Source organism: Lissotriton helveticus, chromosome 3_1, assembly GCF_964261635.1.
Source record: "Lissotriton helveticus chromosome 3_1, aLisHel1.1, whole genome shotgun sequence".
NCBI classification, from domain to species: Eukaryota; Metazoa; Chordata; class Amphibia; order Caudata; family Salamandridae; genus Lissotriton; species Lissotriton helveticus.
Genome location: NC_136061.1, coordinates 324,842,651 through 324,868,438, shown reverse-complemented (window position 1 = coordinate 324,868,438; position 25,788 = coordinate 324,842,651). Strand labels below are relative to the sequence as shown.

At 46.3% G+C, this 25,788-nt stretch overlaps 1 protein-coding gene across 1 annotated transcript in view; it reads left to right on the top strand.

Annotated features, from left to right (window-relative positions):
• Positions 1-25,788, top strand: part of ULK2 (unc-51 like autophagy activating kinase 2) — a 565,259-nt gene that overhangs the window by 391,497 nt on the left and 147,974 nt on the right. The window contains exons 15-18 of the mRNA XM_078679911.1: positions 10,629-10,763; positions 20,281-20,420; positions 21,979-22,062; positions 24,568-24,854. Coding sequence (XP_078536037.1) covers positions 10,629-10,763; positions 20,281-20,420; positions 21,979-22,062; positions 24,568-24,854 — 646 coding nt within the window. The remainder of the gene's footprint in view (positions 1-10,628; positions 10,764-20,280; positions 20,421-21,978; positions 22,063-24,567; positions 24,855-25,788) is intronic.

The following is a 25,788-nucleotide window of genomic DNA, read 5'->3' as shown; positions in this document are numbered from 1 at the left end:
GCCTTACACAGTGTTCCATCTGAATAGAGTAGTGTTGAGAACACATCCTTATTTCCTACCTAAGGTGGTATCAGATTTTCATGTAAACAAGACCATCTCTCTGCCCCCCTTTTTTCCCAATCCCTCCACACCAGCTGAGAGGGCATTGCATTTGTTGGACCTGAAAAGAGTTCTGAAATGTTGTCCAAAACGATACATAAGTCTGATCAGTTATTTGTCAACTATGGATCGATCAGACCAGGTTATGCAGCCTCGAAACGTTCTATTTCAAGGTGGATAGTTTCATGTATCAAACTTGCTTACCAATTGGCGTTGAAGACCCTGGGGTTTTCTCTTAAAGTGCATTCCACCAGAGCAAAAGCGGCTACTGCGGCTTTTCTTCATAATGTGCCTATGTCTGAGATTTGTAAGGCGGCAACCTGGAGGTCCGTCCATACATTTACCAGACACTACTGTCTAGATTTAGACACTAGCCCGTTCCATGCTGGGCCGATTCTGCTCCTGTGCTGAAGATTTCAGCGCGGGTGTGGTCATGACGGCCCCAGCTGTCATCAGCACACGAGCACTGTAGTGCATGACGGCTGGGGGCCGTCATCAGCATGGAAGGGGCTAGAGCAGATACACAAGTAGGCCAGGCCTCCTTGCGGAATCTGTTTAATAGCTGATTTTCGTCTGTTACACTCTTTGGTTGGGTCATGTGTTTCTCATTTACCTGCAGGTGGTTGATGGGCTTGCTATTCTATTCAGTGCTTATGACTATTGATAAGGATCCTCTGGAAGAGAAGGAGAAGTTACTTACCTGTAATCCTAGTTCTCTTCCAGAGGTATCCTCATCAAAGTCATAAGCAACCCACCCGCCTCCCCAGGTAAATGAGACGTTGACAAAATGTTTACAGTTTGTTGAGCCCTGACTTTCAGGGTTATGCAAAGAACAACTGACCTAACTGTCACCCCTGAGGCATGATGGGAAGCTAGGGGTCATGGCTGCCTTAAAGGCACGGTGCCAGTTTTTGTTGAAAATGCTTTCATTTTCTATGCTATTGCTTTACAATGCAGCCTGTGGGCTAACGATGTCTATTTATTAGCAATTTTCAGGATTAATGAGTGTTTTGCTCATTAAAACACAGAGTTCAAGTACTATTTGACCTAATGTGTTTTTTATATCCTTGCAAATACAGTATATGTATGGGTAATTACATTGTTTAGCCTCAGTTTGGGGCTGCATTGGTGTGAGAAAAAATGATATATGTTCATAAATATATGTGGAGCTAGATATATATGTGATTTCCATATATAATTTTATATCATTTCCGGGGGCCCCACACGTGGGCGGGAATATTCAGTGCTTATGACTTTGATGAGGATACCCCTGGAAGAGAACTAGGATTACAGGTAACTAACTTATCCCTCCTACCGTTCAACACCTCAAAAGCATCTACCAAGACCTGTCTACACCTTTTCAGTCAACCAGGTCTCACTTTAAATCAGGAACAATCAGCCCCCAACCTTCCCGGCGACTAACTTTCTTAGGAGCCATCCTGGGTACTACCTTAAACATGTTGGAAAGACAACAGAGGTTAATGACTTTGGCAAATCGCATTAAAAAAAAGAACGTTTCTTTCCGTATGCCTCTACTAATCTCTCCTGGGCATGATGTCCTCTTGTATTTTTCTCATCCCTCACTGTCGCCCGCACATGCGTCCTCTCTAGGAAGCTCTGAACAACCAATGGGTGCAGGTCAACCGGACATTCAACGACTTGATTCAAGTAACTTCATCCATGGGTTCCTCACTACTCTGGTGGACACAGCCTCGTCATCTGTCGCAAGGCTTTCCATTCCTGTCACAAGCCTCTCTCCTGGTGATAACAACAGATGCTTCTCTGGAAGGCTGGGGAGTTTTTCTACAAGAACTTCACATCAGTGGCAAATTGCCACCATCTCAATGGAACCTTCATATAAATCTTCTCCAACTAAGAGCGGTGTTCCTTACTCTACAAGCCTTTTTACCCAGAATAAAGAATTCCTCCTTTTTTTCAGGATAGACAATACTATGACAATGCTCTACTTAAACAAGCAAGAGGGGAACACTATCTCCTTTTCTTTGTCTCAAGAAGCTCAACTGATTTGGAACTGGGCAATTAAGCACAAGATCTCACTAACAGAGGAGTATGTACCAGGGAAGCAGAACACCATAGCAGGTATGCTAAGCAGGCTACATACATCCTGCCATGAGTGGGAGTTGAATCAAAGCACTCTGAATAAAAATTTCTCCCACTGGGGCAAACCAAACCTAGATCTGTTTGCAACGTGCGACAATGCCAAATGCCAGTACTCTGCAAGCCTTTTCAATAGCATGGTCCATTGTATTTGCCTATGCTTTTACTCCCATTCCTCTCCTTCCAAGGGTGCTAAAGAAGATAAAGGCGGAACCCTGCAAAATGATCTTAATAGTCTCAGCATGGCCCCACCAACACTGTTACCCGGAACTCCATCTTCTGTCACTGCAACATCCGATACCCCTCAAACCAATTCCAACTCTAACTCTATTAATGATGAACCAGGGACGGGTACAACATCCAGATCCCAGTTCTCTGAGGTTATCTGCTAGGCTCCTGTGTCACAGGAGTTTCCACACTAAAGATTCCACAGGAATGCAGAGAAGTCTTATCTCGGGCTCGAGCGGACAGCCGCCATAAAACATACTCTTTAAAGTGGAAAAGATTCTGTTTTTGCTGTAAATCAGCTAAGGTGCACCCTCTCTGGTCATCTCCCGAGGAGATTTTGCCATACCTCATACATCAGGCAGGTACAGGTTTGGCTCATGCTTCAATCAAAGTACACTTAGCGGCTATCTCTCGTTTTTGGAGATCACCTGAGATCCCTTCTTTATGGTCCAGCAAACTGGTAAAACAATTCATGAAAGGATTGTTCAAGACTTTTCCGCCTGTGAGAGCTCCTCCTCCTACATGGCAACTCAACACTTTCCTTGCACAGCTGATGAAGCACCCATTTGAACCTATACATAGAGCTGATACAAAGTTCCTGTTCTGGAAGACTGCTCTCCTCCTGGCCCCTACTTAAGCAAGAAGGGTTGGTGAACTCCAAGTTTTCACTATCCAGGAACCATTTTTACACTTTAACACAATCAGGTCATTCTACGCACTAACCCTAAGTTAATCCCTTAAGTCCCCTTGGACTTTCATCTTAATGAACTGATAGTCCTAAAATCTTTTTCCCAAATCCTCAAACGTCCGCTGAACATGCTTTGCATTCCTTGGATATCAAAGGATGCCTAAAATTCTGCCTTGACAGAACCAAATCCTTCCCTTCATCCACTCAAGTGTGGTTAGCTTACAGCACACCTAGGAAAGGTTTCCCTCTCGCAAAGCATCTTCAGATGGATATCTAGTTAAATTATTTTCTGCCATCAACAGGCGGACCAACCTCTGCAGTCAACGGTCCATGCTCACTCTACTAGAGCCATATCTACATCTATGGCACTGTTTGCCGGTGTGTCCCTATCGGATATCTGTAGGGCAGCAACCTGGAAGACGCCACACACATTCACTAAGCATTACTGCTTGGACTCTGAGGTCATTAGAGATGCTGCAGTAGGACAAGTGGTGCTGAGACCTCTTTTTCAATGAAGGTGAGCCTTTCTTTACTTTCCATCATCCATTTTTTGGTGCCAATTTTCTATTTCTGAGTAAAGTGTATTTATTTGCTGATATATATACACAGAGCATTGTTCCATATTGCTTGTATAATTATGTCTGTATCTTTATTAATTACATGACAAAAGTGCCAATTACGGCTCTTTACTCTAATTCATGCATGTGAATCTATGAAAGTTCCAATACTGGAGTAAGAAAATAAGTACCTTACCTGTAACTGTAGCTCTCCAGAATTGAACTCTTTCATGGATTTACATGCGGCCCACCCGCCTCCCCTGGAAAGGTTCATCTTTATGTCTATTTTACTTCAATTTAAATGCACTGTGCTTAAGAAAATCTGAGGGACTAGAGCTTCTCTCAGGAAGGTTCTACAGGGTGGTGTCATCAGATTGGTTGTTTTCTGAATCTGAGAGACTTTTAGTTATGGATTTCTCACCGTAGAATTACCCCCAAGCATCAGACTGGTTCCGGAGAATTTTTCTTCAGCAGTACCCCTGTGTGTCGGTAGGTGGCATCGGCCGACTGCGCGTTCATCGTTGACGTTTTGGTCGCTGGGATGACGTCACAGCATCTACTTCGGCACCGCCCATGCGCGCTGACGCCAGCGATTTCTTTTTCCGCGGCAATCAGTGCAGATCCGAAGTGAGCGGTACCTCAAGTCACTTTTTCACTCTCCTTTTGAGACTTTTTGCTGACATCTTTTCGAGCTGTTCGACTCCTGGTGCACGTAGGGATGTCCTGTCCTCAAACCGGCTGCAAGGCTTGAGACTCCTGTCGCAAATTGATGTTGGTTATGGACCAGCAGCTCGTGTGCCTTTGGTGGTTGGAGCGCGACCACGACCCGAAGTGTTGCTCCGACTGCCGGGCCTTAAACCCAAAGTCTTTGCGGGAGCGGACCCAAAAGCTTGTTGAGGCCTGGCAGTCCGCTCCACTTGAGGTCCTGGTCGAGAGGGAGGTCGCTGAACCGGTTGCGGAGCCATCACCACCACTCATCGTCTAAGTCTTCGTCCACGGGTAAGTCAAAGTACGTCACTCTTCAAGTTCTCCCAGTCTGTCGGCTGACGCGATGCAGGTTGGGGAAGGTAGTCGTCTGACTCTGCCCGCAGAGCCTGTTGGGTCAACCCTGAGCTTCCATTCCTTTCTGGGAGCCGGGGCGACCCCTGCCCAACTTCGTAGTTTTTACGAAGCACTTCACTTAATCTTTGGGCAGTCCGACTCTGCCGGTGTGCCTTCGGGCCCCCACCGACTCGGCCGGGGACCCTAGGCCTTCGATGCTGGCGGCTTCGGCGCCGAAGGGCCCTCAGGGATCCACGCATGTATCCTGATCGGCACCGGTCAACCTCGTGACACCTCCTCCGGTGCCAAATCCAGTTGCGACACTTCGCCCCCTTCAACGGCAGTTGTGTGCCCAGCTGACGTGGACCCCAGCCACCCCCTCGATGTGGACACGGAGCCGACTGACATCGGGACGGGTGCCGACCGGTACTTTTGTACCACTGTTCTCCCCTGGTGTTCCTGATCTCCCTGAGTGGCTATCAGAGGAGGGTGAGGGTGACTTGGAGGGGTCTGTGGACCCTCTGGCAGAGTAGTTAGAAGAACTGGACTGGAGAGAGGAGTTGGGTGAGGCCAGTGGTCTGGACACCTCTCCAGACCTTGGCATGCTGTCTGCCCCTACCATGGCTACGGCGGAGGGTGCATCATACGCAGTGGTGTTGCGTAGGGTGGCTGAGGCCTTAAACCTTGAGCTTCCTATGGTGGCGGTCAGGACTAACTTCATGACCGAGTTGCTTCACTCGGAGGGGCCTCTCTGTAGCTTCTCCTGCCATCCAATGAGTCCCTCTCGGATAGGATGATTGCCCAACACCACCGCCCATCCCTGGGTGACCCCATTTTCCTCTCCCAACTTCTCACAGTACACGCTGGCAAAAATCAAGAAACCTGCCGGCCAATTTTCGATGTTCAGGGGGACCTTCGGCTGCTTGGCCAATTCCTGCGCCTCCTCTTTCGACGCCTCCTTCGCTGTCAGCTCGCGGTGCAGGAGCTGTAAAATATCTACATAGTCCCCTTTCCAAATCTTCTCCTTGATGGCCAACGACAAGTGCGCCCCAGTGGTTTGTGATGCCCATATACGGCAGCTTGCGCACTGGTATATCATGACTCTCTTTCCCTTACCATCCTTGGGCATCCCCCATCCTTCTTTGTGTCCGCAGACTCGCCCCTGCCGGTACCCGCCTCGTCGGGTCCCACCCCGTGTCCCGCACGTACATTCCTTTATTCAGGTGCACCCCCTATTCTCCCCCCCCCCCTTGTATCTGTGCCGACCGAGACCTTGTCCCGTTGGGCCCTGCCTGACCCTGTCAGCACCGTTCCTTACCTGGCGTCAAGGTCGGCGTCCGCACCGGATCCCGCCGCCTAACCAGTGGAGCAGGGGGGCCGCCACTCTATCTGCTTTGCACCTCTGTTGTGCCTGCAAAAAACTAGGAACAGCAATACTCCGATCTCCCTCACCCCATCCCGTCCGTCCCCCCGTCCTTCCGTATTTCTCCCTCTTCTGCGCTGTCTTTGTCATAGTCTAGCTGGGACATGTCTCCCTCCCTGTGGTCCAACCCTGCTAACCCCATCCGCTCCTCCGGGGGCTCCAGCCTGCTCAGTTCCGCACGTTCCCTACAAGTACTAAGCAGTTCTCCCAGATCCACAATCTCCCTTCTCTCCGCATGGCACTCTTCCAGGTCCCGATCTGCACTGACTGACCTCCACCCCGTCCCCCGGCGGCCGTCTCGACCCTTCCGGCGACTTACCGCCCCGCCTTCCGTAGGACGCCATCGCCCGGTCCCTCGTGGGAGCGCGACCTCCCGCATAAGACAGAGTCGGCCCATCCCCTCTGTGGATTGGAGCTGCATGCTGCTCTCTCGAGCACCTCACCATACTTTACTTTTGAAAGAAATAAGTGGCATCCAACATGCCAGGGTTAAAATGGTCCCCCACTCCGCAACAACCCTCCTGCGCCTTGTCACCGCTTCCTGCGCCTGCCCAGACCCCAAGAGCTGCAAACCCATAGCCGCCGCCCCCTCCTCTGCCAACCCCCGTGCCCCTCGTGCCAAACCCCGCCTCTAGATCACCAGGCCCCATCCCCGGGCTTTGCGGCCTGCTTGATGCGCCAGGGAGCCCAACCCCCCCTCGAGTACCTCCAAAACCCCCACCTACCCCACCTGCTCCATCCCCCTTCCCCCCTTCCCCATCCTCTGAGCTATCAATCAATAGGGGCGATGCCCTCCCGTTGTATTCCGGGTGGGGGCGTCCCCCCCTACTTGCCCAGAGTCATTGCCGCCTCGTGCTGTTCATTGCATCTCCCCCGTGCGCCACACCCTCCCATTGAGCCTCCAGCGGTGCCCGCCTGTTTCTCGCCCGCATCGCCCTCCCAGCACCTTCCTTAAAGATCAAAGCGGGCCTTGGTATCGCGCCGCGCCTCCCCCCACGCCGACGCGTCCCCGGCGCTGCGGCTGTGCCACATGGCCGCGCCCCCCTCCCTCCGCGTCTAGTCGTTGCCGCGCATGCGGAGGCTCGCAGGCGAGCACTGCCACGTCACTCGCCGCGCGACTCGGCGGCCTCACCTTCACGTCGGGCCGCAAGATGTCCATGCGGCCCGCGTCCTCAAGGAGGCGGATGGCCGGCAGCACTCGCGAGTCTTCCAGACGCGCCATCGCACAATGAGAATCACCCGAGCGGTAAGCAATCGCCGCACCCACACATCGACAGCCGCTAGCGGAACAGTCTCAAAAGCCACCAAAAAAGGCAAAAACCCCTGTGATCACCCTGCAATCGGCTGTTGGGTCACTGCCACCAAAATGGTGGCTTGTGACCCGAGATGGCTGGTTATAAAGGCCCCCAGCCCAACCGGAGCCCAAAATAGCCCAACAAGCCCTCACTAAGGTACTGGCTGCCCCTGGCCCAAAACCCCCTGGGGGGTAGGCCTCCCGCTGGTGGCCGCCCCTCCCAAAGCCCTGTATTGCTGTTGGCGCTGTTCTGTCTGGTCTATTGACTTCTGGCTGTGATAGGCTCAGCTGCCCTCTTCGTGGGGTGTGTTCCCGGTGGGGGGGGGGCTTGCCTTCTTTCGGCCTCGTCTCCTTGGGGTCTCCAGGTTGATCTTCTTCCTCGCCTTGGCCTTGGATGGAGGTTTTGTGGCCTGATATGGGCGTGGGGTACTTCTGCCTCCTCTTGCCTTGCCCCTGTTTCCTCTGCTGAGTGTGAACGGGCTTCCACTTCTTTTCTTCTTTTCTTCTTCCCGCATCCCCCCGGGGATCTGTGGTGTTCTGACTGTAGGGGTTCTCTCTGCCTCCCCCTGTCCGTCGAACTTGTCCCCTGTGGGACCTTCCGTTATGTCCAGGCTGGTGGGCTCCTCTCGCAGACCCTCCTTCCCGGTGAGTATGGCTAGGGTATCTATTCTACGTTAAGGAATCTGCGACTAGTAGTCTCTATCAGATGTACGAGTTACTTACCTTCGGTAACGATGTAGCTGGTAGAGACAATTCCAGCCGCAGATTCCTTCACGACCTGCTCTTCCTCCCCGTTCTGCGAGGACCTTTAGCTTGGTCTTCCACACTTGCCTGTCTCTGGGTGCTTTGTCTTCAGCGAGTGCCCTCTTTCACTCCTCCCTAGCAGGATGCTTTGTTCGGTGTGTTTGCCTCCACTCCTTCCTTTCTGGTACTTGATTGCTAGGTTCATGGGTACTCCTGCATTCCTACACCCTGGTGTTTCCAGTGTGGGGCCTTCTCAAACTTCCCCTTTTTTCTAGCTTGGAGTTTCTGACTCGTGTGCAGTTTCTCTGAGCTGCGGTCTCTTGGCTGGGCTTCAGCCTTAGTTCCTTTCAGGGAACACGACTCTCCTTGATGGTGTTGTCTTGGGTTAAATTGTTATTACTCTTCTGTTCTCCTTGTCCTTCACTGTTAATGGACTGTGGTTGCAGGTTTCTTTCGTCTGCTGCACAGTTTTTCACTTGTTTTTTTCTGTCTCCAGGGAGAATGTTGTATTTGCTTGCAGGGTTGCTTTGCAGGGGTTTTGCTCTGCTCTTCCCTTCTATGACTTTCGGTGCCACAGTGCCGGGCACTTCCCAGAATGGGGCTGTTCCCCCTCCATTCGCTTCTTTCCTTTCAGTTTATCTGTTATTTCGCACACTGTTCCCATATTCTCATCATTTTTGGTTTGTGATGGCTCCGCGTTGAGGCGCGGAAAAGTTCTCCGAAGAAAACTGATGTCCCCACGCCGGGGTAGGGCTTATGTGAACTTGCTGACGTCACGCCCTCGGACGACTGCAGGACAGAATCACGTGGTACAGCCCCCAGCGCGCAGAGATGCTGTGTCAAAAAATGTTTTCCAGGTCCAGTCTCACGCCTGGGGATAATTCTACGTTAAGGAATCTGCGGCTAGAATCGTCTCTACCAAATACATAGTTACCGAAAGTAAGTAACTCGTACCTTACGTTTACCATGCAGCGTCCTCTCATATCCCACCTAGTAACCCTTGTGCCAACCAAATCAATTACTTTGTGGGGTAAGATGGCTTGTAACTGTAGATACACCTCCCACCACCTCCTCTGATCGCCACCTGTCTTCTACCCACTCCTGTGCTTTGTGGAAGCGAAGGCTGCTGTAGCTACAACCCAGCCAATGGAGCACGGTGCAGATCTGTAGCTTTCCCCAGTGCCTAGATTGCCTGTCTCCCATGTTTGGAAAAGAGTTCCGGCTACACTTTCTGTGCTCTGCCAATAGTAAAATAATGAGCTACAACAGCTAATAGCTCACGTCCCTGGAGCTGGCTTCTGTTAGCTAAGATTAACGATGTACTCTATTTTCTGTAAAAGTTGGAAAACCTGACAGTGGTTCTTGAGTCACCCTTGTGTTAGATGTGCTCTGTGGCCTCAAGGTTTTTGCTGCTAATATGTGTGACTTCTTCTGTTCATGCCCAGAGCACTAGATAAAGGTAAAAACTTTAAATAGCCAATGTGGCCAGTCAAGGCAAGTGAGCTGCAGCAGTCCATGGCTTGGCTTTTCAGTCAGTAGATCCTCGAGCCACGCTGATGAAGCCACTTCACATCAGGGATGAAGTTAATGTGTTAAACTTGTTTCGAATTTTGGGGAAATATATAAAAAAAAAACAGAAAATGTCTTACTACATAGGCTCGTTAGGAGCCGTGTTATTATGCCGCAATGAAAGGTTGGTGTAACAAACATTGTGGGTCTGTATAGTCACAGAGCACGATTCTGCCACCTTCAGTGGACCTCAGCTGACTTACCCAGACTTGGCTGAGTTTACAAATGTCCCATCAAAACATTCTGAACATCTATCTGTACATAAAGGGACACCTGAACTCACTCCGAGCACCTGTACATTCTCTGGAAAGTTAACCATTATCTCACGGTGACCTCATTGTTCAGGGGGAAGTCTTTTTTGTTGTTGTTGTAACTGTAGACTTGCATAACTTGTTTTCATTTTTTTAAATTGCGCAGTAAATCTTGGCGAGTATTTATTTTTTCCATGCCTCTGTGACTTTCTGAGAACACAGTAGCCGACCTGCCCTTGTTTCTGGTCTTTACTTGCGGATTTTTCCTGGAATGAAATCTTGTGTTTGGCATGCAGGGCACACGGGGTTCTGACCCGGGGAAGAGAGCAGATTGCGGGCTCGTATGCCGAGTTCAGGGCGGTCTTGGAGGGTGTGTGCTAAGTCTCTGCTCGGCTCTCACAGCTGGAGCCTCGGGACTGGCAGCCAGTTCATTCTGTTCTAGACTTGCCTTTAATAACATCGAGTTAATCCAAGAAAGACCGATTCTCCGTATTTTGCCATCGCTGCCATAGCGACATAGGTTCTGAGGTTGTTCTTTTGCTGCCGCCATGGTTCAGACGGTCGAGCGGCCCCGCGGCCGCTGCTCACTGCCTCTTTTAATGCTCTTTCACTCCAGGCCCAGCCAGCCGGCCGTGTCTCCACGCAGTGAGACGGCGCCCATCCCGGTCCCCACGCAGCTGCGGAACTACCAGCGTCTGGAGCAGAACCTGACTTCCACCAGCCCGGTGTCCAACCCGCACGGATCTCCCAGGTAGGAAGGGGAGCCCCTGTCTGCCCCTGTGTGTGCGGCGCACCGTGCCTGACTGTGGTTTCTAGTGACGCCGGGAGCGTAGCAAGGTTGTGGTGGGCTCTGGGTCTGGTGCAAGCCACACCCCGTCCATTCATGGATAGTGAAATATTGCCATCATGTGAGTACGTTTGGTTCCTAAAGACACCCGGTGCCAGGGCACTGCGGGCAGCTATGCCCTGACTCGGTTGGGAGAACATTTTTAGCCTGCTGGCTGTGAGATGCTGACATCCAAGGGCAATTTTTATTTGCTGTCATCACGTACGCCCTACACACGCAATGTTTTTTAACTTTTAATATGGCTTTTTAAAATAATTTTTATGAATGGTTGTTGAAGTGCAATGGTGTCCAGCATTAAATCTTCTAGTATCCGTGCTAGTAGCTACAAGGCACTGTGCAATACTGTATGAAAGTTCTTAATTAAAAATAGCTTGGCAAGGGTATTGTTATGGTATGTTGTGAATAATGATAACGTATGTTTTTGATGGTACCTACTGTGTGATCTTTAATATCACTTACCATTCCACACAGGGCATATGCTGCCCGGTGCGGGATGTGTTATAGGTTGATGCTGTGATGTTTTCTAATATGATATGCTATGGTATGTTCTGTTATACATGTTATATTGCGTTAGGGGTTGTTAGCTATAGTGTGTTATGACGTGGCAGAATGTTATGTAATGTATGATATAGGACAGTATGTTTGTGATGGTGTTTTGTTTTACAATGTGGTGCGTTCTATCATGGTGTGGCATAGTATAGCAGTTTATAGTGTGGTACATAACAGAATACATGTTTTTTTATTTCACATGATAGTGTTATGACATAACATGGCATTTTGTGGTAGTTTACTTTATGCATGTTAGGTTATGGTAGTTTCCGTGAGATGATATGAATGCTGTGCTCCATACAGCTTGGTGTGGTACAGATTGGTATGATCTTTTTATGGAATGGAATGTTATATTATAATGTGGTGGGTTTTAGTCTAGAGAAAGTTTCTGTTTGCTATAGATACACAAGCTTGCTATTATTTTATATCTAGTGTTTGGATACAGAAATGTGTAGTTCAGCATTTTTTCAAAAAACGTTTTTAAACTTTGTTTCGTTTTTAGAGGTCCAGCTACAGAATGTTTCAGTTTATAGAGAAACATTTGTTGGGTAACCTCTTTCTTCTACTAGGAGCTTGGTACGTGCCTACGTGGCCTTTTTGAAAGTATGTCTCTGCTGCTCCGCCAAGATGATGTTCATGATTTCATGTGTTTGAAATCAGGTGACGCACCGTATTTTACAATCGAAATGGATTGCATGTTATCTCACCCCACTGATGAGTATTCATTAGCTTCAGATCAAGCATGGGGTCTACACACTGGGCCAGGTGCTTAACGTTTTGCATGATCAGGTGCCCTAAACATTACCCAGTTGATGATGGGATACCATTCGCCTTGCAAAAACACTGCTTACACCCCCCAGGCATCATCAGAACATTTTCTAAGCAGATCCCTACATGGTAATGGTTCTTCTCCATAGGATTCCTATAGAATACCTCCTGAGACAGTGCCTTGTAGTGCAGTTCCTATATTCCCAATAGGCTCTGCGCATTGGAATAATATAAACAGCAGTGTAGACGTAGGACTGAGGTCGACTAGGTCTCTACTGACTATATTAGACTTAATTAGTATTGCCAGCTAGCTCAGAGGTCACTAGAAACTTTCTCGAATAAACAAGGAGGAGTTTAACTTCCCTGGATAGACAAGAAGTGATTAGCTTCTGACAACCATATAACATGACAACTTTGCTCCCTCAGAATAAGAGTGTATCTCTAGAGTCGTGTGAAAACAATAGACAGCTATTTCGCTCAGTCAATCGTGCATACTTAGTTTCACCAGAGTGCAGAGAAATAGAGAGACGGGCGTTTTCAATAAAAGGTGTTATTTATTGAGCAGTCTTCTTTCTCATGCAAGAGAAATGAATTGCCACAATTGCAATACTTAACATGAAGTAAAGTGCGTACAGTAAAATGAGTATTATGAAATACTATAAAAGCATTGATATGGTTTCTTAGCCATATGATACTTTAAAATAGATAAAATTTATACATACATAAATACATTGACTAACGTACTCAACTGGTGCTTCTAATCTACGCCTACCCCGGTGTACCTGACCTAAGCCTAATACGTGGGAAGGAGTAAGTAAGTAGCAGTTTAAGTTAAGTTGGTTTTGCCAAGAATCTGAGTCAAGAATTCTCTTTAAGGGTTTAGTCAGCTCCGTACCTGGGTAATAGAAAGCAGGAGGTCTGGTATCTCTCTCTCAGGACTCGATATCCCAGCAACCCGCAAGGGCGGCTGAAAACACCGGAGCTGGATTTTCTCGGCTGGAGAAAAAGACAGCGTCTCTCTGTGTGTCAAAGGGGAGGGGCAGCGTCCACGGGCTCTCGCATCAGCTGGGCTCTCGGGCAAGTAGATAGCCGCTCTGCTCCAAACCACTGTGTGTTTGCTTAAGGCAACGTTGGTATATTTATACCTGAAAGGTGCCGGGTTTGACATAAGATGTCAATAAAGATGTCACTAAGATCTGGCCGTTCTTTCAGTGCTCACAGGAGTTCTAGGACAAATCAAAACAGAAGCGTGGGGATTTCCCAGGTTGCTGGAGGTTTGCTTTGTTTAAAGAACGCGTTGTACTCTCTAGGAGTCTGGGGAAGTAGCCTTGCTTAATTTGGACTGAATGGGCTACGACTAAATATGGATATGATTCTTATGCCTTTATAAGGATATTATTTATTATAGCCATATAAGGGCATAAATTAGGAATATTGAATTAGGGTCCTAGATAGAAATACAACAGCCTCTTGCAAATGCTCTAACATGTCGACATAATCACCCACTCCTGTGTAACATCTCTTTACGCACTCTGATGCAGCCAGCTGCAGCTTGAGAGCTATATAAAACAATCAAGTTAAAAAAAGAATGCTACATGTAAAGAAGCAAATTAAAGTAGTTTGACTCTGCAGATAAAACCATCGGGCTTCCTTGTCGTACTATCAAGCCAGGCTTCTATTTTGTGTCCCTTGTGAAGACTGCTGGGCCAATGATCAAGAAGACTAGCTCTAACCGAATGCCAAAGAAGATTCTTTAATTGTATGCTGTTAATAGTAACAGCTCAAGATGGTGCCTGTAATAAAGATCACCTTTCCCTAGGATTCCAAGAGTCCTACAAGGCAATGGAGCTGTGCCTTCATATCACTACGTAACCTTTAAAGCATACTTTGATGGCTTTAGTCTCTACAGTATCACCATCCTAGTCTCCTTTGGAGTGGAAGCATGATGCCAACTGCATTGTGTACCTGAGACAATGTGGGCTCTCCACGTCACCTGCTTTAAATTTGGATAATCTATCAGCCTGTGTTGAATGACAGCTGTCCTCAGAGAACTTTACTGGGTACAGGAACTTACAGGTTTCCATAATCAGACGCTGAAACTTATTTTGTTGGGATTGTGATTCCAGTAAACATTCTGGACCTCCAATCACTTTGTATCCAGAACGTTTTTCAAGAACCGTGATGTTCAACAGAAATGGTATGTCCTCTGGGGGATATTAGGGATCTGCTATACAATGTTGAGTATGTATGGCGATTGTTGTAAAGACTATTTGTGAAAAAGTCTTCAGTAAAACCGACGTTTCCCTTGTATGAGATGATGGCATCATTGAATCGTGGGTCTTGGAAGACACCTCTTTTGCAAAGCCATCACTGAAGACGATCTGCAGATTTTTATCTGTCATTCAAAGAACGCCAAAATGGAGGAAATAGTAATAGAAACCTCTTGTAATAATAATAGGAAATGCTTCACCATAACTCCACCACAGTATCCCCCATCTTTAACAGAAACATCTTCCAGTATTCCAAAGCAATTTCTCCCACCTAAATAACATTTCCTGTAACACTTCTTCGCTCTCCCTCAAATGGTTTTCTCATTCCTCGTATCTTCCTTGTCCCTCTCTTACCGTTATTGTCACCCTAGACTTCTTCTGTCTGGATCCCCATCTCTCACTCTCAAACTTTCCCTCCCTTCCTCCACTTCTCCGTCTTTCAGCTCCAATAGCCCATGGAGCTAATCACTGAGCCCCGCAAAGGCTTTCAGAACTGTCTTCAGCTAATACAATCTATACATCTAGGCGCTGCAGATCCGGCTTCGACCCGACTAACACCACTTTAGGGAAGCTCGTAGCTTGTCCATTGCTTTCTTCGGGCCTTCGTTTCTACACGTTAGTTATGCGGCATTATATTTGATGGGTTCTATTACATACATTTCTTGAATTCAGATAGAGCGATTTAAAAATAAGCACATAAAGAAAATATAACAGCTTAAAACAATGGCAACACAAATTACTGTGGGTGTGAGTGCAACAATTTTTCTAATATCTCCACTACTTCTTTACCATTTATAATATGACGAGTACGGTAGAGTGAATTGTGAAATGTGTCCTATTAACCAGCACGGTCCAAATTGAGCTGTGCTGAAAAAAAAGATACCTTGGCATCTTGTATAGGTGCTATACCACTGCCCAGCATTGGTAGTGCAGCCGGAAGCTGTCTACACTCATGATGTGCAGACTGTAAACATGATGCTTACAAACTGTAATGTAACAAAGATACTATTTTGAAATCGATCCAAAGTATATGAATTCTGGAAACGTAAATGGTTACTTAGATGTAACAGTAGCCCAGTACCTTGCAAACTGACACTCATGAAATGCATCGACTTTTCTTGAGCTTCTCTCTCTGACAGATGACCTGTTGCAAGAGGACCGACTATCAAAGGAATATGACATTGGCATGGGGTATCTGCTTGGCACACATGGTTTGCACCAGGATGGCATAGCATATACAGAGCCTGTTGAACCTGTCCAGTGGTCACTGGCATGAAACGGGTCTTGCAGGGCTCGACCTTTTGCAAAGATCCTGCAATTTTCTGCTCAAAGTTTGACTTGTCTCTGGTTGGTAAATCGAATTAAATTACAGCCCCTGCAACCAACCATTTGATTTCTTTTTGTGAGTACAAATTTGCTTTAACTCTCAGGTTCGTACCAATCTCACAGTATGTTTCATTTAAGGGATCAGTAGATTTCATTAGTAAGGGACTGGGCAAACTGCAATCTATTTCTTTAAAAGTTTATGCCACTGTACCCCTACATATTACTTTACAAAATGTTTATCCTTAGAGTCATGATGGTGTTCTGGGAGCGGACGGGCCTGTGTTGTACAGTGAGTGACAATGTCATTGAAAGCAAAAATGCAGAGGACACAAACCAGTTGTATTCCATAGTTATTTGTAATCAACACTTAACAGGCTCTATCGCTCCCACCCGTGGTTAATTTTTAGGCTCCTTTCGTTCATCCAAAAAAGGCTCAAAATACGAGCCACAAATCAGATGTCTTGAATTCCTTTGGACTTGGGGTGTGTGGCTCTTGAGAAGGTGTGGAGAGAAGGGTAGTTTCCATAAGGCTCGAGCGGAAGTGTTCATGCTGAGATTTGTCAAGAGTGACTGTTAATTTACAGACCATGTGAGACTGGGGCCCCCAGTACAACAGCTGGAAAGTGTGATAGAACACGGAGACACCCAGAAAATCAGACCATGTGGGACTGGAGCACCCAGTACAATCGCTGGAAGAAGTGACAGAACACGGAGACGCCCAGAATATGTGGGACTGGGGAACACCGTACAACAGCTGGAAAGTGTGTCAGAACACAGAGACACCCAGAAAATCAGAACATGTGGGACTGGAGCACCCAGTACAACAGCTGGAAAAAGTGACAGAACATGGAGATGCCCAGAACATAAGGGACTGGGGCACCCAGTACAACAGCTGGAAAGTGTGACAGAATACGACGATGCCTAAAATATGTGAGACTGGGGCGCACCGTACAACAGCTGGAAAGTGTGCCAGAACACAGAGACACCCAGAAAATCAGAACATGTGGGACTGGAGCACCCAGTACAACAGCTGGAAAAAGTGACAGAACACGGAGACACCCAGAAAATCAGAAAGTGTGGGACTGGAGCACCCAGTACAACAGCTGGAAAAAGTGACAGAACATGGAGATGCCCAGAACATGAGGGACTGGGGCACCCAGTAAAACAGCTGGAAAAAGTGACAGAACATGGAGATGCGCAGAACATGTGGGACTGGAGCACCCAGTACAACAGCTGGAAAGTGTGACAGAACATGGAGACGCCCAGAACATGCTGGAAAGTGTGACAGAACACAGGGACGTCCAGAACATGTGGCACTGGGGCACCCAGTACAACAGCTGGAAAGTGTGACAGAACATGGAGACGCCCAGAACATGTGAGTATCAGAACAACAAAAGCAGCGAAATCCAGAACAATAGCAAGAACACATGGTCATCCAGAACAAAATATTGTGTGTAACTCACAGTAATAGACTTAAAGCGTAGACACTACCAGAATATAGAGAGCACATCAGATTATGTTGCGGCTACAAGGATGGGGTTTAGTAACTTCAGAGAGAAGTTATATCATATATAACATTAGATCAACCAGTCTCACTTGTGGACCCACTATCCATAGTTCCCCGGCATCATACTTGTGTCACAGAGAGCTTAGAGCACGAAAGCTCATTGACTGTTGGTAGCGTGGGCGTAGCGCAGGCCCGAGGCCATGGAGAAGAGTTTCACGACGAGCAGAACTGGAACATGCAGAGAAGGACCTCAATTCGATCATTTATTGCTCCATCGAGAACCTCCCAAACCTACTAGCTTCTCGTTCACATACAAGAGCGCTCTGGCTGTATCCGCGCCGAGGGCCTGCTAATGCCCAGGTCATTTGGTAATACCATGCCCATTAACACACTTGAGAACACCAGTTTATGTTCTACTAGCAATAAAACCCACGCAGCAGGTAAGAAAGCCCCGAGGTTTCCATTCGCTTTTATTGTCGAATTACAGAGTTGGCTGCTGGGCTGTGGCCGCTGGAGGAGTACCACACACGGTTGTGGGAGCTGTGCCAGGTAATGCTGTTAGTGCAGCATTCATTGATTAGGTGCTGCTAAGGTAGCTGTGTTGGGCAGTGTGCCTGCTGCAGAGAGCGCAGTAGTTGTAGGGCGAAGGGTCGGAATCCCAGTTTGGAGGGGGAGGCCTCAGCATTTCATGTTTCTGCTCTTGATCAAGCGAGTACTGTTGAGGTGGGTGGTAAAAACATCAACACACACAAAAGTAACTGTAAGCAGACGCCTAAGCTAGACAACCACATGCAAACTTGGAGGGGGGTGGGTGATACAAGTAGAATGGGGTTTTCCTTCCTCCAACTAGAACAAGACATTCTCCTGACTGATGAAGCTAGGTGGCGGAAGGAGTTTCACAAGAGTTGCAGGCGAGGGCAGTAGAAAAAGGACAGCGGAAAGCCTTCACAGTGGCCCTGCGATAAACTGTAGCACATGTTATTTATTTGATGATTTCAGTTCCCCCTGGGAAATGTGGAAACGTTTGATGCCCTGGAAGGTTTAATCAAATAGTGATCTTGTTGAATTCTTAGTCCCTCCTACTCCAAGTCGGCATTGTAACAAAGGTTTACTCTGGAATTTGAAGAATTTGAAGAATTCGGTCGCATTGCATCAAACTACATCTTGGTTTCTGTCCTCTGCTTTTAACTTAACTTTCTGTTTCACTTTTAAATAACAAGGTTAGACTTTTTTGGCACTTTTCTGTAATGACACTGTATGACCAGAAATAAAATAACGCTTTGAATTAATAGTTAGGCCAGAAAACTCCAGCACCTAATTTCACGTTTTCCTTCCTATTGCCACTGAGACCAGTCAGTCTTGCTCCGTCTTATATCTACTGCTAGTGTTGCTCTCGCTTGCAGGTAGCATTCAGCATGTGTTTATGGAGTAAAAATGTGCTCTGTTGTAAGGATCCTATTTTCAAATGATTATAAAAATCTACGTTCCAGAGATTTAAATCTAGGTAGATTTTCACTATTCTTGGATTTATAGAGGCTTACAATAGAACCTTTGTGCTTTCCATTTACATTAATACAAAGCCATTTTTACATGGCTAACTAATTTTACTTATTGTCCAATTATGCATTTGAAAGTGGATTTCCGGTAGCGCAATTATGTTTTTGTAAAAAAACCATTCCGCTTGTCCTGCAGTCCCAGCAACTTGGGAAGTGTCCTTCCCATTCTGCAACGTTTTTCAGGCAGTTTTTTGCAGGAATAACTTTCCAATCATTTCCAAGGTAAGAATTTGGCCAGAAAAACGTTTGTGCAAGGCCTCAAAGTTCTGAGAGTGTGCATCTTTTCCCTAGAACGCCCACTTTCCAGCAGTGGAAGCAGATTTGCTCCCATTTATTATTAAACCATGCTGGGGTATTGCCACTTACAAGTAAATTAATTTCACATTGCAAATTCTTCTTTTGTGAATAAGCAAATTGAATCTGCACCCATCAACATAGCCCTTTGCGCACTTACTCCAGCAAATGGATTTGTGAATTGAGTCCAAGTGTTCTGGAGTGAAAGAAAGAGCCTGGCCTATTGGAATATTTCTGGATCCTTCATAATGACCTCTGTCGACAAAGTACCATTGACTCCGATATCTGCTAGATGTGTGCCGCCACTTTCCATGAATGTGTTTGGGTCCCTAGGTGCATTTGCCTATCTATCAGGATCACAACACCTGGGCACGCTTGAGCCTCAGGCCTTACCTTGTGAGTTGAAGGCAATCATTGAAACAGTTCAGTGCTGTCGTATATTTACATACATCCGCAAGGGAGGCTAACATAATATTAAAGTATACCTTTTACAGAAAGCACAAATACTGTTTACGTCTCTACATTCCTAGTAAGGTATCTGGAGATCAAAAAGGTAAAATAATTTGAAAAGGCTTTGATCGCAGGAGACAAAGTTGTGCATGTCCAGAATAGGCTTAGAAGTAAGTGAAAAAAAGATGTAATATGTAGCATTGAGTAGAAAGGTAGTGCTTAATGTGAGCTCGTGGTCACCGGTGTGGGCCACTGACATTCATTTTTGGGGACCGGCACTTATTATTTCCCAAGAGCAATAGATGGAAAAAAGACAAAAAGGAGAAAGGAGTAAGAGAAAAAAAGAATATCAGTCACCAAGAGGAAAAACCAGAACCTGCAAGAGCAAGATGAAGTGGTAGAGGGTGTCTGATCGTGGATTAAAGAGGCATGAGGTGGGTTCCAGACTATGAAGCATGGCTATGCTGCGTACTGAGATTTAATAGATCCGGCTGTGGGTATCTGGGCAGCATTTAGGGCACCGATACCTATTATTTTAGACATTAAGCATTGTTTCTCCCATGAGCTTGAGTGTTTGGTCAACTGTTAAATGCTTAGACCCTTCAGTCATCGCATCCAGTTCGATGACACTAATAGCAGCACTGTCCAAGCAGTGCCATCCTCTCAGCACATTGAAGCTCACTATGTTTTGTTCTTTTTAGATCTGGCGTGGTAAGAAGATCCAACACCAGCCCCATGGGTTTTGCGAAGTCTGGGTCTTGTTCTCCAGCCCCATCGGACAATGTCGTGACTCGTAGGTTATCTACTGGATCATCGAGGCCTTACTCCCCGTCACCACTGGGTAATGCAGCTATTCCCTCAGGAGGCTTTAAGCTTTATAGCCTGTCACATCTTCAGATCATGAAGCCTGACATCAAGTAGCCACCGCAGTGGTGGAGAAATTATAGATTGTGGTAGCTAACAGCCCCATGGCACTTTGGCCTTTTAGTTGAATGGTTTTTATATTGGTGGTTTTTATTAACCCTAGGCAGTGAACTCCACTCGCTGAGTTTGCAGAGTTTTCCGCACTCTGCATTTCACGAAGCTCGCAGAGGTTTGTTTCCTCGCTTGCGCTCATCAACATCAAGTTGGCGAGCGAGCAAAATCCACTCCTAGCGAGATATTTCCTCTTTCACGATCGTCAATTTGGCAAATGCGAGCTTGGAAAATCAACATCCCGGCGAGATTTCTCAACGCGGACAGCCGGATTTCTCATTGCGAGTGGTCATGTATGCTTGTGACCGCTTGTGTTGAGAAACCGTCTGTTCGCAAAGAGAAAGCTGCCCCTCGAGTAAAAAATCTACTCGAGTGGCAGTAAGGAAGCGGGCCCTGTGCATGGTGCAGTTCGCAAAGATTGCACAGTGCGGACAAACACCCGGCACTGAAAATCACTGCGAACAGCATTTTATCTACCGCACTCCGCCACTCGCAGAGCTCCGCGTAGCACGGTGGAGTTTCCTTTGCACTTTGCGAACTACGCCCAGGCTTACTTTTTATGTATGTGGTAGAAATTAGGTCACTTCTACGTCTTGTCTTGTACACTTACCTCGCTGTTTCAAACCTCCTATGTTGATTTTGGGTAATGTTTACTGTGGTCTTTTTCCATTTTTTTATTATCAGTTGCTTCGGTAGTAAATGGTTTTGATTGTCAGCCTTATAATTTATCATATCTGTGATGGAAAATTTGCTTGCCATCCTACATGTTTACTTGGAGATTTAGCCCAGACACTAGCCTTGCGCAGAACCTGTGAGTTTGCAGTCTCTTACTAAGAACCCCTGCTTTCTGAAGCGGAGTCCATTGGTCCTGTTACTACCTTCAAGTGCAGAAGCACAGATTTTAGCCCAACACAAGACACAGATGAAATAAGCAAACTATTGCATTGTTAGTTCATCCCTCAGTGTTTCCACAGAAGTTACTGTCCACAGCCTCAGCAGAGCAGATTATCTGCAAAATGTTGTATGGCAGAGATTGTGACCAATGGGTCAGTGTAAGCAGGCAGACCGGTAATCCCAGGGTGAGGCACATTTACCCCAATAGGTGCACACTGTGTGCTGTAAGCCTACCGAAAGTAATCACAGCATCTATGCAGAGCTCATTGTTGAGTCATCTTGTCCCGCCTGTGTCCTTTGAGTACACGGCCGCGCCTTCTTTTTCTCTCTCCTTCCCCCTTAGCAGCACTCTTTTGGTTTGCAAAAAAATCTGAGGTGGAGGGTCATGCTTTATCATTCTAAAGTTGTAGAAAACCCAGGCCCTTAGTTCTGCTATGTGCTGCCCCCCATTTTGAAAAAGGTTTTGTTGTTTCCTTTTTGTAATCTAAGTGGCATTAATCTACAACACTTGCTTCATCTCCTTACTGCAGTGGGCACGATACCTGAGCAGCTCGGACACTGCTGCTGTGGGCACCCGCAAGGCCACGAGTCACGAAGCCGAAACTCTTCCGGGGGTATGTTCTTTTTCTTTGGGGTTTATGTCGATATAAATTGCCTCTTTACTTTGTGAAGCATCTTAAGACCATTTGACAGACGCAGACCGTATGCCTGGGCAGTGTCTGTACTTTATTTCCGTTCACATCGTCTTTGCACCATTATTGTTTATTACATTCTCAATGGGCCCATCCCAGGTGAAATAATTCTGATTTGACAACAAAAACAGCGATTCAGCACTCCAATAATTTAAGAAATTAGTGTAATTTGCATATATAAGCAGCGTAAGAAGAGGCACATAAACTTCAGCAGGTTCTTATTTCTTGGTTTCTTTATTGAAAAAATCTGCTTAAAAGCAACCATTGCCGCCGCGTTTCGACCCAGAAGGTCTTCTTCAGGGCTACAAATAAGTACATAATACATACATTAAAATAAGTACTGACAACACACAATATTTGCATTTTAAAACCAGTGCTCAAACAAACACTGGCGAGAAATTAGTGAAAGAGCAAATCATATTTCCAAGATATGTCACAAAAGAAAACAATATATACAAATATTTACATTGCAACAATATTATTTCTCAGATTTTTTTGCATATTTCACATAATTTTAACCTGCTGAATCTTTTGCACGGATGAGGAGACTGACTACAACAAAATGTAATATTTCCATCCATAAGAAAATTTTTTACGAGAAGTTAGGCGACTCATGTGCAAGAACCGTATACATATTTTTGTATATATTCAGCATAGACAATCAGGGAAGAGTCGTAATGTTACCAAGTTAATTCAATCCATAAGAACATTTTCAAGAGGAATGTGACAGCTCATGTAAAAACACCTAGTACATCATTTTATATATATATATATAACCTAAGCAACCAACCGCGACTCATATTGTTACCAAATTCATCAAAGGTGCTTGCCAGTAACACCAATAGCAGTTTTCTTTAATTAATTTCTGTGTTTTTTCTGCGCTTCTACTTGAATCCTTTCTCTAAGATGGAAGTACCAGTTAGACCTGAATAGTTCTGATTTGAACACAGATTCATGGCAAGGGTGTACTTTTCTCCTTTGCCTTGAGTTAGATCGCCAAGCTTTCGCCTCTTACCACTATGCCCAGTACCCTAGAAGCCGTGGATACAAGGAGCAGTGAATCAAAAGGTGGATGCCAATCGTCTTATTGACCGCAACCAGCGAATGTGCATTTTGGAATCGGTCTAATTTCTCCACTTTCAGTGATGGTATAAGAAGAATCACAGCACTATACATGTAGCATACACCATAAACTGTTTGCAGGCACATTGTATTACCTTTCTTAATGAGTTTTGTATTCTCAACTGAAGTACCATGGAAGGCTGCTCACTAGCTGCTGTGACTCTGATGCCATTGAGAAATGCCGTTGTTAAATTACTAGAAGATACAGACTTGACCATGCATACATTGAAAGCAGAAAATTGAGTACAGGCCCATCTCGTCTTCCTATTGTCATACCTAAATTGAAGACCTACAATTTCTAACGACATCCGCATAACCACATTTCTACTCCTACCATTCATTCCTTACACCTGCCAAGCAAATACCCAAACGTAACACAGTGCAATCCAGTGCCTTTTGTGGGACGCATAACCCCTACTTCGCCAACAACTACCATGAATGTCCATCAAGTCTATATGCACATAATAAACCTTTTTAAATCCCTCTTTCATCTCCTACACCCCTAGCAACACATTGTGTACACGTAAGGCCATTTTCTGAATCCATCACAGAGGGATGCTCCCAACAATTTACACTAGGCGATTTAACACCCACCACATATTCCAATTACCGTTTAGTTTGCCTCCTGCCCCTTGCCCAAGCCTTACAGGCTTATTCCGTTCAGAGGTTCTTACCCCTGCACCTCCTGCACAGATGAAGAAACACTTCTTTTTAAATCTTCACGGGCTAATTGGGCTCCTTTTGCAGATTCAGCATGCGTGCTCGCTCTCCACGTGAACAGAGATAGATGGGCCTGCACACAGCAGCTGGCAGCCCCATTCATCTTTAATACCTTCTCCCTGGGTCTCCCTCGCCTCACGCTGCTACTGTGACCTGCTTTTCAGTGCTGGCTCCTGCCGCACTCTTCGAGCAGTCCAGCTGTTCAGTGGGACCGCTGCCAGCTGCCTCAGCCCCCACAGGCACGGCTCACGTTGTGAATCATTTTCTCAATGACTTTCCTCGGTGCATGTGATCCCAGAGTGAGGCTTCATCATCCATTCATGCCATCTGGCCAGATACCGAACTCAGAGGCCCAATTGTACTGTGAGATTCCGTCTCAGTCTCTCTGTTTTGTGTTGGCACACATTGTGGTTGTTTATATTTTGTGCCACATACACACATTTCTCTAACGTGGTGCTGCATCCACAGTGCCTTCCGAGGTTGTACAGTGCAAGCTGTATTGTGCTTGACTTGAATGTGACATTTTTTGTTGTTTCGACTGTTTGTTTGGTTAAATATCAGAGATCTCAGTTGTCTTCTCCCCAGGGTCTCCGGCTCCTCCGTCCCATTCACCACAGTCTCTGTTGCTCGGTGCTCGCCTCCAGAGTGCTCCCACTTTAACGGATATCTACCAGAACAAGCAGAAGCTCAGGAAACAGCATTCGGACCCGGTGTACCCTTCCTATGCGGGGTGCGGATACAGCCACACGCCTCCACCCCCCAGACCCGTCAGTCTTGGGGCATCGCCAACCAAGCTTATGGGCACATCGCCCCGGACTTCAGACTGGCTCTACAAATCTCCCCTCCCAACCATTATTGGATCTCCCACCAAGGTTTGCATCGATCTCTCTTTGTTATGCGCATTGTCTAAGGGCAGGGTCACTTTTTATGTAACATTTTAAGATCTGAATGAATATGTGACTCTGCTATGGCTCAGTTGGCATATAACGGGCACAAAGCTATGGTATACCATGGAGGTATAATGAAGTTGTTGCTACAGTTGTAAGATGACACAAGGTCTATGCATGTTCACATTTCTTTCAAGTAACATATATTATTATTTGAATGCGTAAATACCAAAAACCGAAATAAGTTTTGAAGATAAGTACAGTATAATATTCCTAACCTAGTGCTTTTGGCAGAAGAGGGTGCATTAAATGAATCTACAACAATAAAGGATTCAAGTCCATGGTTACACAGGAGTAATGTGCTCCATTTGGTTGTATAGTATCTGAGACGGAAGCTCTGCTCAGAGAACTTTGCAGATTGTACTTAGAAATAAAGGCTCTATCATGGAGGGTACAGAAGTGATGCGGAAAAGCTTTAAACAGTACAGGGCAAACATGACTCAAAATTCAGGGCGACCCATGACTGGACAGCTGGTTCTCACTGGAGTGGGTTTCCATTTCCTTGTTTCTGACGAATTATGTGCAGCTTTAGAGTGGGGCTCTATAATACGGTACAAAACCCATTGCAAACTTTGCAAGTCGTGCTTTAAAGAAGAAAGATGAACATTACATACTATCACAGATATCATGGTAAGACACCTTTGAGCAAAAGGCATATTTCCTTGGCCACTCCCTGTGAAAGCAGTAGTGTAATGTGTGAAATGCGCAGTCAGTACTTTTAGGTCTATATCATTCCACTCTTGTAACTGGTTCTAAAGTTGGGAAAAGAGGATTCTTCCTACATGTATGAGTAGCTTAAGAAAGTTAATGTAACTTTGATCCCATTGGCACAGGTTCAGATCCTGCTGGATTCTCTGAG